At 51.4% G+C, this 16141-nt stretch overlaps 2 protein-coding genes across 2 annotated transcripts; both read left to right on the top strand.

Annotated features, from left to right (window-relative positions):
* Positions 1-504: 504 nt before the first annotated feature.
* On the top strand, positions 505-2024 carry LOC134514923 (inositol 1,4,5-trisphosphate receptor-interacting protein-like 1). Its single transcript, XM_063333322.1, has one exon. It carries the CDS (start codon positions 505-507, stop codon positions 1999-2001), a length of 1497 nt encoding a protein of 498 aa, XP_063189392.1. The 3' UTR covers positions 2002-2024.
* A 4225-nt stretch (positions 2025-6249) lies between these two features.
* LOC134514852 (inositol 1,4,5-trisphosphate receptor-interacting protein-like 1) lies at positions 6250-7746 on the top strand. The gene has a single exon (XM_063333168.1). The coding sequence runs from the start codon at positions 6250-6252 to the stop codon at positions 7744-7746; it is 1497 nt and encodes a 498-aa protein (XP_063189238.1).
* The last annotated feature ends 8395 nt before the right edge of the window (positions 7747-16141 follow it).

Raw genomic sequence — 16141 nt, 5'->3', positions numbered from 1 at the left:
CTGCCCTCCATGCAGTAAATGACCGATTGCACCTCACCATCCAATCCTCTTAAAACACACTCACATTTACTACAAAAAGCTGTCACTGAGCCGGGGTGGGGGGTGCTCAAGGGTGGGGCTGGCTGCCGGCCTGTGATGCGCTCTGTCGCCTGGGACACCACAGGGGACGCATCACAATTGAGGGGGGTGGCTATAAAGGGCAGCAGCAGCAGTGCTGCCCCAGTACGGCCTGGGCTAGCGGTGAGTGGGGTGGCGGGGGGAGGCTGGGCTGGACCAGGGCCAGGGCAGAAACGCCGGCCCCCGCGGGGTGGGTTCTCACCCAGCATCGAGGGCCCAGCCACTGGCCCCTGGGCTGGGCACAGGCCTTGCTGCCTCCCTGCTGCCTCGTCCCCTCCCCTGCCTGCCCCCAGCTCCCTGCGGCTCCCATCCCCATTTCCCCCGCCGCCAGCTCCCTCCCTCCCTCCCAGCCCCACTGAACCCCTTCTCTCCCTATTCCTACAGGCTATGGCTGCAACAAGAGTCCTCGCCTTGCTTGTGCTAAGCATCTTCCAGTTCCTGCCGATGGTTGGCGATGAGCGGGATGATGGCAAGCACGAGCGCATGCAGCAGCGTGTGGAGCAGCTGAGCCTGGAGATGGCTCGGCTGCTGCAGGACCATGAGCGGAGCAGCTTGGACTGGGGAGCCCTGGTCTTTGCTGCCTTGCAGCAGTGGCAGTTCTGGGCGATTGCTGGAGTCCCAGTCCTGCTCTTCAGGCTCTGCTGGTGGCTCCGGAAAAGGAGACAACGGCCAGAGATCAGCCATGAAGAGGAGAGCTCCAGCAGCAGCACAGAGCTGGAGGAGGAAGCGTGTGAAGGAGGAGATTCTGATGAAGAGGGGCGTCTGGTCAGGGATTATGCAAAGCGCATCCAATTGTCAGTGAAGAGCATGGCCTACAGGAGACAGGTGGTGGAAGAGCTGGCGAGCAACCTCCTCACTGTCTTACAAGAACGCTTGTCAAATAGTTTCTTCCTGGCGCTGCAGCCAGCCATCGGGGTGGGCAGTGCCTTTGAAGGTTGGAGTCCCGCTGGGCATGATGCTGTCTACCGCCTGCTTGTGCCCATGAAGCCCCCCCGGGGCCACACCTTCCACCTGGAGCTGGGCGCTGCGGGGGAGATGCCGGCAAAGAACTGCGTCCGCGTGGAGCTGGAGTGCACCTGCACCAGGGACCAAGGCATGGAGAATGTGCTGTGCTCCCTCCACCAACGCGAGGAGGGGCTAGGCAGAAATCAGGTTTTGAGCTTCCTAGGCATCCTCTGCACCGGCTCCTACCTAGATATCGAGAAGATTGCCCGCTGGTTCCAGAAGTTGGTGAGGTCAGCCTGGCGGGAGATGCCTCAGTCACGTCTCTACACTATGAAGGTGCTGCCTTCCAGCCGCTCCTGCAAGCTGCAGCTGACAAACGCCTCCGGGAGATCCCTCTTCATTGAGATGATGTTTGGGGTGCAGCGAGGCGACTCGGACATCTTCCTGAGCAGCCAGACTGCAGAAGCCGCCTTCACCCCAAGCACCACGTGGGCAGAGACCTATGATGTGGCAGAGGCAAAGTTCTTCAGGCATGTGGCCAGGCAGGCCCCGCGTGACACCTCCCACCTCCAATGCCTGCAGATCTGCGCTGGTAGCCTGGTGGGCACAGGCTTTTCCTCTGATGTCTTGAAAACGGTTGTGATGCACCTCCTGAACACCATACCCCCGTCAAGCTGGAGAAGGAGGGAATTCCTGATGCGGCTGCAGGATATCATGTGGTACCTGCACAGCTGCTTGGAGGAAAAACGCCTGCACCACTTCTTCTTTGGTAATGAGAACATGCCTGAGGACATCGTCTTGCCCGCAGCCTTCCAAGCGGCTGAGCCAATCAACCTCTTCCAGTGCCTGCTGCAGGATCCAGCTGCCCACGCCAAGGCACTGCGTGAGTTTGAGGAAGTGCAAGGTCGGCTCACAAGACTGGTCTTCTGCGGAGACTGAAAGAGGTCTTCTCGGACAGAGCTGTGTTTGTGTCCCCTTGACTGCCCGTGCATCTTTGAAGAGCATCCCTTCCTTCTAGGAGCTCTACTTTGTGCAAAGTTGTCAATAAACGGTGTGTTTGAACAAAAGCTGCATCTCTGAGTGAGTGCGCATCAGTTTTTTGGGGAATGCGGGCACAGGGGGCTGAGTGCTGATGTGGTGGGCTCTGGTTTCACTGATTCTCTAGCTACGGCTCCCCATCCTGCCTGTGCTCCTGCACTGGGGCAACGGGAATAATTTGTCACCCTCCACAGCTGGGCACATTGCCTGGGTGGCTCCGCAGGGAGGGAGCCTGACGTGGCTTCCTTGGGGGCCATACACAAAGCAAGCCCTGGGAGCGCCATAGCATTGCCCTCGGGTGACCCCAGCGAGGTGGGAATGACGCGGGCCGAGTGGGGAGCCCTTTGCACGGGGCACAAGTGACACGACGGCAGAGCGGGGCTCTGGCGGCTCTGGCTCCTGTACCAACATGAGACTCATGCTCCACACCCTCTCGTCACCTCAAGCTTGGGTTCCCACCACTTTAACACGGCAGACTTAACACGTGCAGCAAGGTTAAAGAAAGCTTTTGAGATGCCTCCAATTCCAGGCATGCACTGGCGCAGTCTGTGCCACGTTTCTGAGAAGCAGTGGCCTGGCAGCAGCCATGGCGGCAGGAGAGCTGCACTCATCCCTGTCTTTGGGACACCTCTAGTGGAAATCCAAGGATGGTCTGTGGGTGAAGATTTGGAAGATCTTCGATAGTTATCACGTCAAAAGAACTGCCCGTGTCTGAGTGCTAAAGAAGCCCAACGGGTGCCTGGTGCCCATGAGCCCAAGGGACGCGGCTTTTCCGGGCTCTGCGAGGGCCGTGCTGTTTTAAAACCAACTCTTGCCTTTTATCACAGCAGACCTAGTTGGGGCCAGCTCTGCTGTCTGTCTCTCCTGGCCCCGGGCTCTGAGCTTCTCCTCTGAGCCCAATCTGAGAGCAAAATGCCAGCTTCTCTCAGAAGCACCGCCCCAGGGTGTAGCCAGAGGTGCAGCGAGTCACTGAGTGTCTGCCCAAGCCATCGCTGCCCGTGGTACACTGCTGATGTGCCTTCTGGAGAAGTGGACACCTTCACAGCTGCCTTGGATCAACGAGCCACCCGAACTAGCACTCTGCGCTGTCACTGTGAAGCTTCATGCTGGAACTCAGTCGCGTTGGGGGCAAGATGTCCTGCAGACGGGGTTCGGCCACTGAAAGCCTGCCACAGCCTTTGGCATACTGCTTCACAAGGGTCTCTGCACAGTTCCCTCTGCCGCCAGGAGATCTCAGGCTTGCAAGACAGCTCTGGGGGGTGTCTGAGGGCATTTCTGTGCCCCTGACACCCTTGGGCTGTGTGTGGGAGGGACTGGCAGGTCGGCAGGTCCTGAGGCAGTTGGGGGGTGCTGGCTGTCCCCGCGGCCCCTTCCAACCATGGGAGGGGTTTGGAAACCTTCACAACTGGCCTGTGCCAAGCCAGGAGAGAGGCTGGGATGCAAAGTACAGAAATTCAAGAGTAACGCTTTATTCATGCGCATGAGGTGTCCCGTTCAAATTGGCGCACCCTGAATGCGGTTTTACATGAGGTTCTTCTACCTCTCTCTACCATTCAGGTACAACATGATGTGGCCAATCCCTACTTAACACACGCATACTACAATTTTCAAAGCAGCTCTGATTCTGTGGCGTCGCCATCCATCTGCTTCTGTCTTGATCTGCACGACCCTGGGCTTGGTCTGGCTACAGCTCCTTCTCTCTGGTGCCAGGCAAGGGGAGGGTTTCACAGAGGTGGTAGAGGGGCTACGATGCAGACATGATAGTCCGGGATTGGGGAATTCAGGGCATGGGAGTAACGGACAGGATTCAGGAAAAGTCAAGCCGGCAGAGTTGAGCCACCCACCCGCATTAGAACCTGTGCCACTAGGAAAGCACGCAAGGTATTAGCAATTGGAGATTCCTTACTGGGAGGCGCTGAAGCAGCTCTTTGCCGTCCAGACAATTTCTCCAGAGAAGTTTGCTGCCCACCAGGAGCTCACACTCGGGACGTCACTGAGAGGCTGCCAAGACCTGAACCCTGCAGCTTATCACCCACTCCTACTACACGATGTAGGGTCTGACGACACTGTGACGAGGCAACCTAGAACCATCCAAAGAGACTGTATGTTCCTTGGAGCAATGTTCAAAGGATGAGGAGCAGAGGTGGTGTTCTCCTCTCTCCTCCCAGTCAGAGGAAGGGGTTCAGGAAGGAGGAGGCAAATTGAACAGGTGAATGCCTGGCTGCACAGCTGCTGCTCAAGCTTCTGTGATTGTGGATCACAGAAAAAGCTGCTGGCTCCTGTGATCGTGGATCAATGTTGGAGAAGCTGGATCTCTTGGGAGCTGATGGCATTCCCCTGACCTCATACTGCAGGGAAAAAGAGGGGAGAATGGGCGACACAGAAAGGAAAGGGAAATGCCCGCGCAGCAGCCCTCTGCCAACAGCGGCAGCGTGCTCCTCGCAATGGTCTCCCCAGCACAGCAGCCAGTGAAGACTGTGGCAGCTGCAAAGATGATTTTTGCACTGCTTTCCCTTCACACTGTCATGACTGTGGTGGTGATTTGACAAGGGCCAAGAAACTCCCTGGCAGCTCTGGCTGGGCAGGGACCAAGTGAGAGGAACCGCTGAGGTGTTTCCATGTGTTCACCGGGATCAAGGCAAAGCATCTGCCCATCCCAGACACTCCTTGGGGAGTTGGTGCCACAGAACAGAACGTGCTGGACATGGAGAAGCTGGAGAAGCATGGAGAAGCTGCAACCCCCAAAGAGGGAGTTGCTCGTTGGGAAATCTCCACCCGCACCCCCAACATCACCCTTGGGAAATGGCTCCTTGGAAGCAGTGTCCTCTCGCCGTGGCACAGTTGGAACAGAGGTCCTGCTATCGACAGGCCCCATCCCACCACCAGGATATGCACCACCACCTACCCATCAGTGTCATGAAGGCACCGAGAGCACACCCACCATCGCAAGCTCAGAGGCCAGCACCAAGGCAGCCGATTCCATCACTCAGGATGGGATCTCAAGGAGCAAGTAAAGCATCCACAGGCCACAATGCCCCTTTTAATGTTTGCTAAGGGTTTGGGGCTGCCTCTGTGATGGTGTGGTCCCCGCCAGGCACCATCATGACCTTTATAGCCCATAACCCTGCCCAAGCAATAACCACCTGTGGTGGTCACAATGGGTGCATCTGGTCATGATGGTGGCATCTGGGGCTCCAAGGTGGTTTTGGGGAGTCAGATAAAAACACAATAGCCAAGGACCAACTTAAGCAATGCTGGTACTGTGGTCAATATGCAAATAGGGCTACAGGGCAACCATCTTACCCCCATAAATAGTCACCCCCAAGAGCCTTTGTGATTCTCCTGCACGGCAGCATCTCCCCTTAAGTAGCAACGCCTCTCAAGATTACTTCTCGAGATGCAGAGATTCCTCGGCACAACAGATCCTGGGTAAGTGACTAACAGCACGCTAAACTCTGAAATCTCAGCTAAGCGATACAAAGGATTGATTGGGAAGATACAGTCCTTTTGACATAAACCCTTGACCAGGGCTGGGACTGGATCCAGCTGCCCCTGGACTCCTCTCTGAGAAGGAGTTTGGAAAGCAAGAGGGTCCTCTCTGAACCTCCTGACTCAACGGGAGGCTCTCCCTCACAGTTCTGACTGACCCTGCCCTCCATGCAGTAAATGACCGATTGCACCTCGCCATCGAATCTTGTCGAAACACAGTCGCATTGACCATCAAACGCTGCCGCTGAGCCGGGGTGGGGGGTGCCCAAGGGCGGGGCTGGCTGCCGGCCTGTGATGCGCTCTGTCACCTGGGACACCACAGGGGATGCGTCACAATGGGGGGCAGCTATAAAAGGCGCCAGCAGCAGCGCTGCCCCAGTACGGCCTGGGCTAGCGGTGAGTGGGCTGGCGGGGGGAGGCTGGGCTGGACCAGGGCCGGGGCAGAAACGCCGGCCCCCGCGGGGTGGGTTCTCACCCAGCATCGAGGGCCCAGCCACTGGCCCCTGGGCTGGGCACAGGCCTTGCTGCCTCCCCGCTGCCTCGTCCCCTCCCCTGCCTGCCCCCAGCTCCCTGCGGCTCCCGTCCCCATTCCCCCTGACGCCAGCTCCCTCCCTCCCTCCCAGCCCCACTGAACCCCTTCTCTCCCTATTCCTACAGGCTATGGCTGCAACAAGAGTCCTCGCCTTGCTTGTGCTAAGCATCTTCCAGCTCCTGCCGATGGTCGGCGATGAGCAGGATGATGGCAAGCATGAGCGCGTGCAGCAGCGTGTGGAGCAGCTGAGCCTGGAGATGACTCGGCTGCTGCAGGACCATGAGTGGAGCAGCTTGGACTGGGGAGCCCTGGTCTTTGCTGCCTTGCAGCAGTGGCAGTTCTGGGCGATTGCTGGAGTCCCAGTCCTGCTCTTCAGGCTCTGTTGGTGGCTCCGGAAATGGAGCCAACGGCCAGAGATCAGCCACGAAGAGGAGAGCTCCAGCAGCAGCACAGAGCTGGAGGAGGAAGCGTGTGAAGGAGGAGATTCTGATGAAGAGGGGCGTCTGGTCAGGGATTATGCAAAGCGCATCCAATTGTCAGTGAAGAGCATGGCCTACAGGAGACAGGTGGTGGAAGAGCTGGCGAGCGGCCTCCTCACTGTCTTACAAGAACGCTTGTCAAGTAGTTTCTTCCCGGCGCTGCAGCCAGCCATCGGGGTGGGCAGCACCTTTGCAGGTTGGAGTCCCGCTGGGCATGATGCTGTCTACCGCCTGCTCCTGCCCCTGAAGCCTCCCCGGGGCCACACCTTCCACCTGGAGCTGGGCACCGCAGGGCAGATGCCGGCAAAGAACTGCATCCGTGTGGAGCTGGAGTGCACCTGCATGAGGGACCAATGTGTGGAGGACATCCTGTGCTTCCTCCACCACCCTGAGGAAATGCTGCAGAGCAATCAGGATTCCACCCTCCTAAGCACCTTCTGCACTGGCTCCTACCTCCATGCGCAGAAAATTGCCTGCTGGTTTCAGAACTTGGTGATCTCAGCCTGGGGGGAGATGACTCAGTCGTGTCACTACAGTATGGAGATGCTGCCTTCCAGCCGCTCCTGCAAGCTGCAGCTGACAAATGCCTCTGGGAGATCCCTCTTGGTTGAGATGGTGTTTGGGGTGCAGCAAGGCAACTCGGACATTTTCCTCAGCAGCCAGACTACAGAGGCCATCTTCACCCCAAGCACAACTTGGGCAGAGACCTACGCTGTGGCAGAGGCAAAGTTCTTCAGGCGTATGGCCAGGCAGGCCCCGCGTGACACCCTCTACCTCAACTGCCTGCAGCTCTGTGCCAGTATGCTTGTGAGCGCAGGCTTTTCCTCCTATACTTGGAAGACGGTTGTCATGCACCTCCTCAACACCATACCCCCGTCAAGCTGGGGCAGGTGGGACTTCATGATGCGGCTGCAGGATATTATGTGCTACCTGCATGGCTGCTTGGAGGAGAAACGCCTGGACCACTTCTTCTTCGGGAATGAGAACATGCCTGAGGACATCATCTTGCCCACAGCCTTCCAAGCAGCTGAGCCGATCAACCTCTTCCAGTGCCTGGTGCAGGACCCAGCTGCCCATGCCAAGGCATGGCGTGAGTTTGAGGAAGTGCAAGATCGGCTCACAAGACTGCAGGTCTTTGGCGTCTGAAAGGTCTTCACAGACAGAGCTCTGTTTGTGTCCCCTAGACTGCCCGCACCTCTTCGAGAGCATCCCTTCCTTCTGGGAGCTTTATTTTGTACAAAGTTGTCAATAAACAGTGTGTTTGAACAACAGCTGCATCTCTGAGTGAGTTTGCATCAGTTTTTTCATAGAATCATGGAATTGTTAGGGTTGGAAGGGACCTTAAAGATCATCTAGTTCCAACCCCCCTGCCATGGGCAGGCACACCTCCCACTAGATCAGGTTGCTCAGAGACCCATCCAGCCTGGCCTTAAAAACTACCAGGGATGGGGCTTCCACCACCTCTCTGGGCAACTTGTTCCAGTGTCTCACCACCCTCGTGGTGAAGAACTTCTTCCTAATGTCCAATCCGAATCAACCCATCTTTAGGTTTAATCCATTCCCTCTCGTCCTACCATTACCCGACATCCTAAAAAGTCCCTCACCAGCTTTCTTGTAGGCCCCCTTAAGATACTGGTAGGCCACTATAAGGTCTCCTTGGACCCTTCTTTTCTCCAGACGGAACAACGCCAACTCTCTCAGTCTGTCTTCATAGGAGAGGTGCTACAGCCCTCTGATCATCCTCGTGGCCTTTCTCTGGACATGTTCCAGCACGTCCATATCTCTCTTTTAGTAGGGGCTCCAAAACTGGACGCAGTACTCCAGGTGGGGTCTCACGAGAGTGGAGTAGAGGGGGAGAATCACCTCCCTTGACCTGCTGGCCACGCTTCACCTGATGCAGCCCAGCATACGATTGGCTTTCTGGGCTGCTAGTGCACACTGACAGCTCACGTTGAGCCTCTCGTCCACCAGCACCCCCAAGGCCTTTTCTTCAGGGCTGCTCTCAAGCCAGTCACCGCCCAGCCTATATCGGTGCTTGGGATTGCCCCGACCCAGATGGAGGACCTTGCACTTGGTCTTTTTGAACCTAATGAGGTTGGCACGGGCCCACCTCTCCAGCCTGTCAAGGTCCCTCTGGATGGCATGTCTTCCCTCCAGCGTGTCAGCCGCCCCACACAGCTTGGTGTTGTTGGCAAACTTGCGGAGGCTGCACTTTATGCCACTGTCCATGTTGCTGACAAGGATGTTAAACAAGGCCAGTCCCAGTACTGATCCTTCAGGGACTCCACTTGTCACTGGCCTCCACTTGGACATGGACCCATGGGCAACGGTTTTAAACTAGAGCAGGGTGGGTTTAGATCAGACATTAGGAAGAAGTTCTTCCCAATGAGGGTAGTGAAACACTGGAATAGGCTGTCCAGAGAGGTGGTGGAGGCCCCATCCCCGGAGACATTCAAGGCCAGGCTTGATGAGGCTCTGAGCAACCTGATCTAGTTAAAGATGTCCCTGCTTACTGCAGGGCAGCTGGACTAGATGACCTTTAAAGGTCCCTTCCAACCCAACACATTCTATGATTCTATGATCTTGTCATTGACTGTTTCAGCAATTCACAAACTATACACTCGTGTGATGGGTCACGCTAACTCTGAAGGAGCCTTTTGCCGTGTGATCTGCAGTTAACACGTCACTAGGAGATTTTGGAACTGTACCTTTTAATACATGTTATTTTGCTTTGAAGGTGCACAAAGGCTCAGCGTACTGAGAGCTTCCTCAAAACACCTTGGGCTCTGTCCTATACACATCGATTGATGGAGCCATTAAGACCTGAATGGACGAACAGTAATGATTCCATTTGGACCGATCCAATTTCAATGACATTGTCTCATACAATTCCATTAACATTGGGGCTGTTACAACCTCAGTGACAGATTATTATTTCTTTTAAAAAAGGAAAAGGAAATTAACAGAATATATTGAATTGCACTGAATTGAGACAATAAATAATGGAATGTACCAGACACTAACCTCTCCCTTCTGTAATTCCAGGAGGAAAAATAGACATATTTACCAGAAAGTTGATGACATATGTAGCACTTACCTTAAAATATGTGGCAAATCCTTATAACATATGGTTAGAATTATGAAACTGGCTTGATCTCATATTGGCTGCAATATAACTTCAGGTGTAGGATTAGACAGTATGTATCTATCTATACCTATCTAACAATGGTCATTGCTGCAGTTACTGAGAAAAACACACTGCCAAGTAAGTGCTCTATAATGGAAGAAATGAATTTAAAGAGCTAAGTTTTTTGAAGGCACAATAGGACCAGTGACAAAATGAAGTGTGACCCACTAGACCCTACATTAATATGCAAGGCTGATATTTGCATGGACAGAGGAAGGGATGGCCTGTGTAAGTGTACCCAGAAGCCTTCCTCTTCCTCCAGGGCTACTTGAGGGCACAATCTAAGTAGCTCTATTCCCCAAGAGGAACAAGAGCTATACCATATTAGATGATCTTATACCATAAACTTTTGTTTGTCTAAAAGGATTTCTTTTGACTAAGATTTCTATAACTAATCACAATCTCTGACAGATCCCCACCCTTAATTCATCTCATCCTGATGAAAATTTGCACACCTCCACTGCTATTAAACAGTATCAGGACAGTTTTGTACTGTCTGAAGAATTTGACACAAAAAGAAGGACATTATTCCTTGAACTAGCTTACTGGATTCAGCTTCAGAGTGAATGTCATGATCTTTGAAGATGCTATTCATAGTACTTATTCCCACTGGATATCCAGCACCTGAAAACACATGTCTTGAATGCACAAGCACATTCTAGGGATTAGTGTAAAGATACCACGAGGAATCATGCTAAGAAGCTGTGCCTTCCATCTCCATGATATTGTCAACTCCTTAATCCTTGCTAGCATAGGATGATGACACAGGCACAGAACACGGGCCACACAGATGAGAAAATGTGCAAAGGGAACATTTTTAAAAGTGGATACAAAAATGAGCCGGCAGTGAATTTGCAATTCCAGTTGTTGCACCCTCTTTTGAAAATGTGTCTTCTTTGCATTTGCTTTCAGCAAATTTTCCGCTGTTTTCTAGCCCCCTTAAGTAATTCCTGTGCATTTGTGGTGTGGTAGTTTGCTATCTATTGCATTCAGAGATGGTAAGGCTGTCTGTTCTTTTTTGTCAAGCCCCTCATTTCCCTTTTGCACTGCTGCTGGCATCAGCAGCTCTGTTGCAATTCCCTGTCACTTGCAGTAAACCAAGTGAAGAGACTAGACAGAAGAAGGACAAAGGCCATTCCTACAGCATTCAGGTGAGTTCAAGACCCCTTAGTGATTCTTCCCATTCATTTTACCCTTAGATAAACCCCTTTATCTTCAGTGGAGATAACCCGCTTTACTGTAGTATCAGAAAGCAGATAATCAGTTGTGGCTTTTGGCAATGCCTGACAGCACCAGGTCTGATGGTCCAGGCTGAGCGAGAACCATGTGCACGTGCAGCTCGGAGCCCAGCGGGATCATCAAACCCCTCCAACACACCAGCACCTCCCTCAGGGCCACCCGCCAATGAAAAGAAGATCTCATCCTCCCAGCTTACAGCCTGCTCTGCTTCGCCAGAGACATCTAACCCTCCACCCAACACTGCTCCTGCCCCAGCACCCCCGCCTCCACCACCTCCACCCCCACCCTCTGGCACAGCAGCGGTGACCCCCATGTCCCCCATGATGAATACACCTCCAGCCCCTCCGATCCCTGGCATCCCTCCACCCCAACCCGCATTGCCTGGCATGAGGGGCATCCCTCCCCCTCCACCCCTGTTGCCCAGCATGGTGGGTATCCCTCCCCCTCTTCCCCCATTGCCTGGTATGGGTGGCATCCCTCCCTCTCCACCTCTCCTGCCTGGCACAGCAGGAAACCGTATAGAAGCCGTGGTGGCCTTCCAGTTCAGCTGCCCTCTTGGCTCGGGCAGGCCTCCCCCCAAGACAGTGAAGACGCCAACACTGAGAATGAAGAAGCTGAACTGGCAGAAGCTGCCCTCCAACGTGGTGAGAGGTGGGTGCTTCTGTCATAGAGTCACCGCTGCTTTAGGGGTGACACTATCTTTGAGTTTATCAAATGCGGTCGATTGCCTTTAGATACAGAACCTCCCTGATTTCCATTACCTCTGACCTTCAGAGCTTAAATAGTAGTAGTTTGGAATGGCTTATTTATAACTTTGAAATTAAAAGAAGGGGGAGGGATGGGAATATTTCCCTAATCCACCATGACATAGAATTATAGAATCATAGGATGTGTTGTGTTGGAAGGGACCTTTAAAGGTCATCTAGTCCAACCCCCCTGCAGTAAGCAGGGACATCTTTAACTAGATCAGGTTGCTCAGAGCCTCATCAAGCCTGGCCTTGAATGTCTCCAGGGATGGGGCCTCCACCACCTCTCTGGGAAACCTGTGCCAGTGTTTCACTACCCTCATTGGGAAGAACTTCTTCCTAATGTCTGATCTAAACCTACCCTGCTCTAGTTTAAAACCATTGCCCCTCGTCTGATTACTACATGCCCCTGCAAACAGCCCCTCCCCAGCTTTCTTACAGGCCCCCTTTAGGTACTGGAAGGCTGCTCTAAGGTCTTCCTGGAGCCTTCTTTTCTCCAGGATGAACAACCCCAGCTCCCTCAGCCTGTCATGCCTTAGACTTGAGTTCTCAACAGGTTCTGATCTGAGTGCCCCAGACTTTAATTCTCCAGTTCATCTATACTTGCATCTGGCCATGTAAAAGTCATGTTAAAGTCATATTAAAGTATATTAAAGAGGAATGGGAATCATTGACTTGTCTCTTGATTTTTGGGTTCCATTTCCCTGTCCTAGTGGATCCAAAGAGAAGCATGACATCTGAGAAGAGGCCAGGACAGGCAATGTCAGCTTTGTCCTAGACAAGCAAGGCATCCACTGCATGGAGGCCGGCATAGGTGAAGTCTAAATGAGGCGTGTGACCAAGTAACCAAGCCAGGTGGGAAACCTGCTCAGCTCAGCTCGAACCCAACGGCTCTTTTCAGAGCCCAAAAAAGGTCACTTGCGGAGAGTGCCGGCCCGCCCGTAGCGGAGCCGGGCGATCATGGCGAAAAGGGTCTTTTCCCGAGTTTTTCTGAGGCCGGGACAAGCGCGGGCAGCGGCAGGGACCCGCCGGCAGCTCGCGCGAGGGCAGTGGCACGTGACAGGTGCGACATTTCTTCCTGAGACATCTTTTCGAAATTGCATCTCCCGTTTGAAAAATCAACCTCTTCCTTTGAAGCTGAGTGTCACTTTTATTCCCTTTCCTGTTTCTGGTTGCTAGAAAGTGATAATATTTCAGTCAAAGAACGTAAAATGCTTTGCATTACTTGCAAACAGTTACATTTCAAAATCTAGATTAATTTTAAGATTAATTAAAATCATAATTATAGCCAAAGTAGAAGCCAACTGTATTTTATGCCGTTCTTTGAATAAACTTAATGATAGACACAAAGCTGACCACAAATATCAAATCATGCCTATTTTAGTTTCCTTCCTATCTGAGTGTTTGAATGACTTTTTCTAGTTTATGGCTTTGGGATTAATTAAGCTGTTAGACCAAAGTTAACAATATGGTGTCATGATGAGATGTCCTGCAGTTAAGGCTAAGTAAAAAGCCTTTAAGTGGTAAATTGGTGAATGAAGATGTTTATTACCCCGATTATTGCTAGCTACTTAGTCTGACTGTGCCCTCTCTAAAACACCCCTAAGAATTTTGACCCTTCTATCACATAAGGCTCAGTGTGATGAAGAGTTTAAGGAAACAGACCAGAGTTCACAGAAAGTAAAACTATGTGCAAGATTTGCTAAAAAATTCTTGGAGTGTAGTCCAGGAAGATCAGCCCAGAGGAGCAGCCATGTTAACTGTTAGCCAGGACGGTACTTACTGGTTAAGAGCACAGGTCACTGTAAAGAGCTTTATATTGGTACGCAGAAGAACATAGATTTGTTAATCACAGTGAGCTCAGTATGTGACTGGGAAGTCTGGGTGTTCATGTGCATGAATAATTGTGAATTCAGCTGTATTAATAATGTGTTACCCAAATTGTGCTTGGGTCAGCGTCTACCCTCACACAGCCTTTGTGGTTTCCAAGTCTGACCACCGTGTTAATATGCTCACTGGTTTTATACCCTCTGTGTGCCTGCATTAACCCAGTTGGAGCTTGAGCTGGTATTGCCACTTGGTGCCAGCAGCCAGGCTGTTGTGAAAATGAATAAAGAGAATGTAAGTTCTCTGAGCTTCACACACACATATTTGTCTCACCCAGACCCATGGCTTTGACCCTTTGAAAAATTTCACTAGATTATCTTCGATTTGCATTGGATTTGCGCTCTATGATCTCAAAGGCCTCTTCCAACCATGAAGATTCTAATTGCTTCTTTTTTGTTTCCCAGCTCTTTGTGAGCTCTCTGCATCTTTTCTATTGTCTCCCATTCAGTATGAAGAGGTCAACTCCCATTTCTGATTCACCCTTTATGATAACTTCTGTTTGTACTGCCAGACAATACTTTATTTTTCACTCCCTATCCACTGATCCACAAACTTATATTAAGTTAATCTCTCTAATTACTCCTTAAAAGTCTCCTTTGAACACAGAACCCCCAAACACTACTATTTCACCAATAGACTACTTGTTACAGTGTTGAAGGAGTTAAGTAGGAGGGTTTTTAGTTTTCCGTACTGGAATAGGATTTAGCAGGCTCTGATCCAGCATGAAGAGGGAAATGGTCTTATTTTAGTTGGGATATGATGGCTCCTTCAACATGACTGCTTTAAGGAAAATACTAAAGGAATGATTCCCCCTGCCCGAATCCCACCAGCTGTGCAAGATGCTGAAGTTATCTCCTGTGAGGGAATTGCAAACTTTCACATCGCAGCCCATGGGGAAGAATATCCTGGGAAGAAAAAGCCTCCATCCCATACATGTCATCCAGGTCTGAGTAAAACTAGGTAAGGAGCACTTCCCCCTTGCAGAGTAGTTCTGTAGATGGAAAAGGGCTTTTTGCAAGGAGAGTGAGAAATGCATTGCCCCCACAGTATTGTATGAAAAGCAAGAGACCAGACTACACTTGTGTTATTGAGGCACAGGTACTTGCCTAAAGACTTACAGATTTACAAATGGGGACTAAGAAATTTTATGGAAAAAATTAACAGAGCTAGCAATAGTTGCAGTTTTAAAAGACTAAAAACCTGACAATGCCCCTTGGTTACAAGCTGCCCCAGCATTGCCTGTACTGCTACACCTCTAAAGAAATATAGCTGGCAAGAAAATCCACTTGACTGTGCATATAATAGCTATCGGCTAAGCCAGCTTTTTTCCCCAAGGGCTCATGAGAAGTTCTTTGCTTGAATTCTCAACCACCAAGGAGCTCCGGGTGTTGATAGAAATAACTAAAACCAGTGCCTGGTTCTCCAAGCAAGGAAGCTGAGTGCATTGTCCTTCTCCACAGCCTTATGGAATTTTTTTAACTCGTGCGGACCTGAGATCCCCAGATGCATTCCTGTCCTTCAAGGCAGTGGTAAAGGTGATACCTTAGTAAACTGAGAGGTACTGTAACCCAGCAGAAAAGGGGCACTTGAAAAGGCCTAGAAGAGAAGACGACTCCAATGTAACAAGCTGTTGTAGTACATTTTTAACAGACAATTTTATGTTAGTCAAGGGCAAATCATGGGGGATTTTCTGACCCTTTCTGATTTGGTGTCTATTTGTGGTTATTATTTCAATAGGTGCATTTCAGAGAAATCAAGAAAGTTCACAGTAACTTTGAAGTGCAATATGATACTTTTCAAACATGCCCATTTGCCACCTACAACTTTCCCTATTGCTGCTCATAAACCTTAATTTTGCTGTATGTTAGGTCAGACTGTTTGGGGATACAAAACATAACCACTGCTTAGATAATGTCCATCTTCACTTATGGCTGACTGTAGGCAGGTCACAGCCTCCCTGTGACTCCAGCAACAGCATTGCTGTCTCTGAGCGCTTCAGTAGGTGCAGAGATGATATGTGATTAATGAAGGCACAGAGAGACATGTCTGTTAAAATCTATGCAAAATAGAGGTAAAACATGATAAAGTTAATGCAGTCTGGTTTTACCCCTCCATGTGCTCACAGACCCTGCATGCGCAATATTTCTGTATGGCAGGGGGAGATGCTACTGTTTTGGTTAACAAGGGAAGCCATCAAGGATCAAAATCCATATCCTTGGTTTTTAGCTAATTACCTGCAGCTACTGTGCTGGTGGAGGATGAGGCGAGGCTAGTTATCCCCTGATAACACAGAAGCACAGCACACTGGTGGTCCATTCTGTGTGCTGGCTCCCAGTTTGCTCTCCCTTGGGTCAGTATGTCTTAAGTGTGAGGAGCATAAGGATGTTGAAGTGTGGCCAAGGGTTCCTTGTCCTCTTCAGAGAGATTTTACTCTCCCACCCCTCTTCTTTCTATGTTACTTCCAAAAGTGATGGCCCCAAAT

Source organism: Chroicocephalus ridibundus, chromosome 4 (genome assembly GCF_963924245.1).
Source record: "Chroicocephalus ridibundus chromosome 4, bChrRid1.1, whole genome shotgun sequence".
Taxonomy (NCBI): domain Eukaryota; kingdom Metazoa; phylum Chordata; class Aves; order Charadriiformes; family Laridae; genus Chroicocephalus; species Chroicocephalus ridibundus.
Note: the sequence above shows the minus strand (reverse complement) of the source record. Positions and strands in the feature narration are given on the sequence as shown.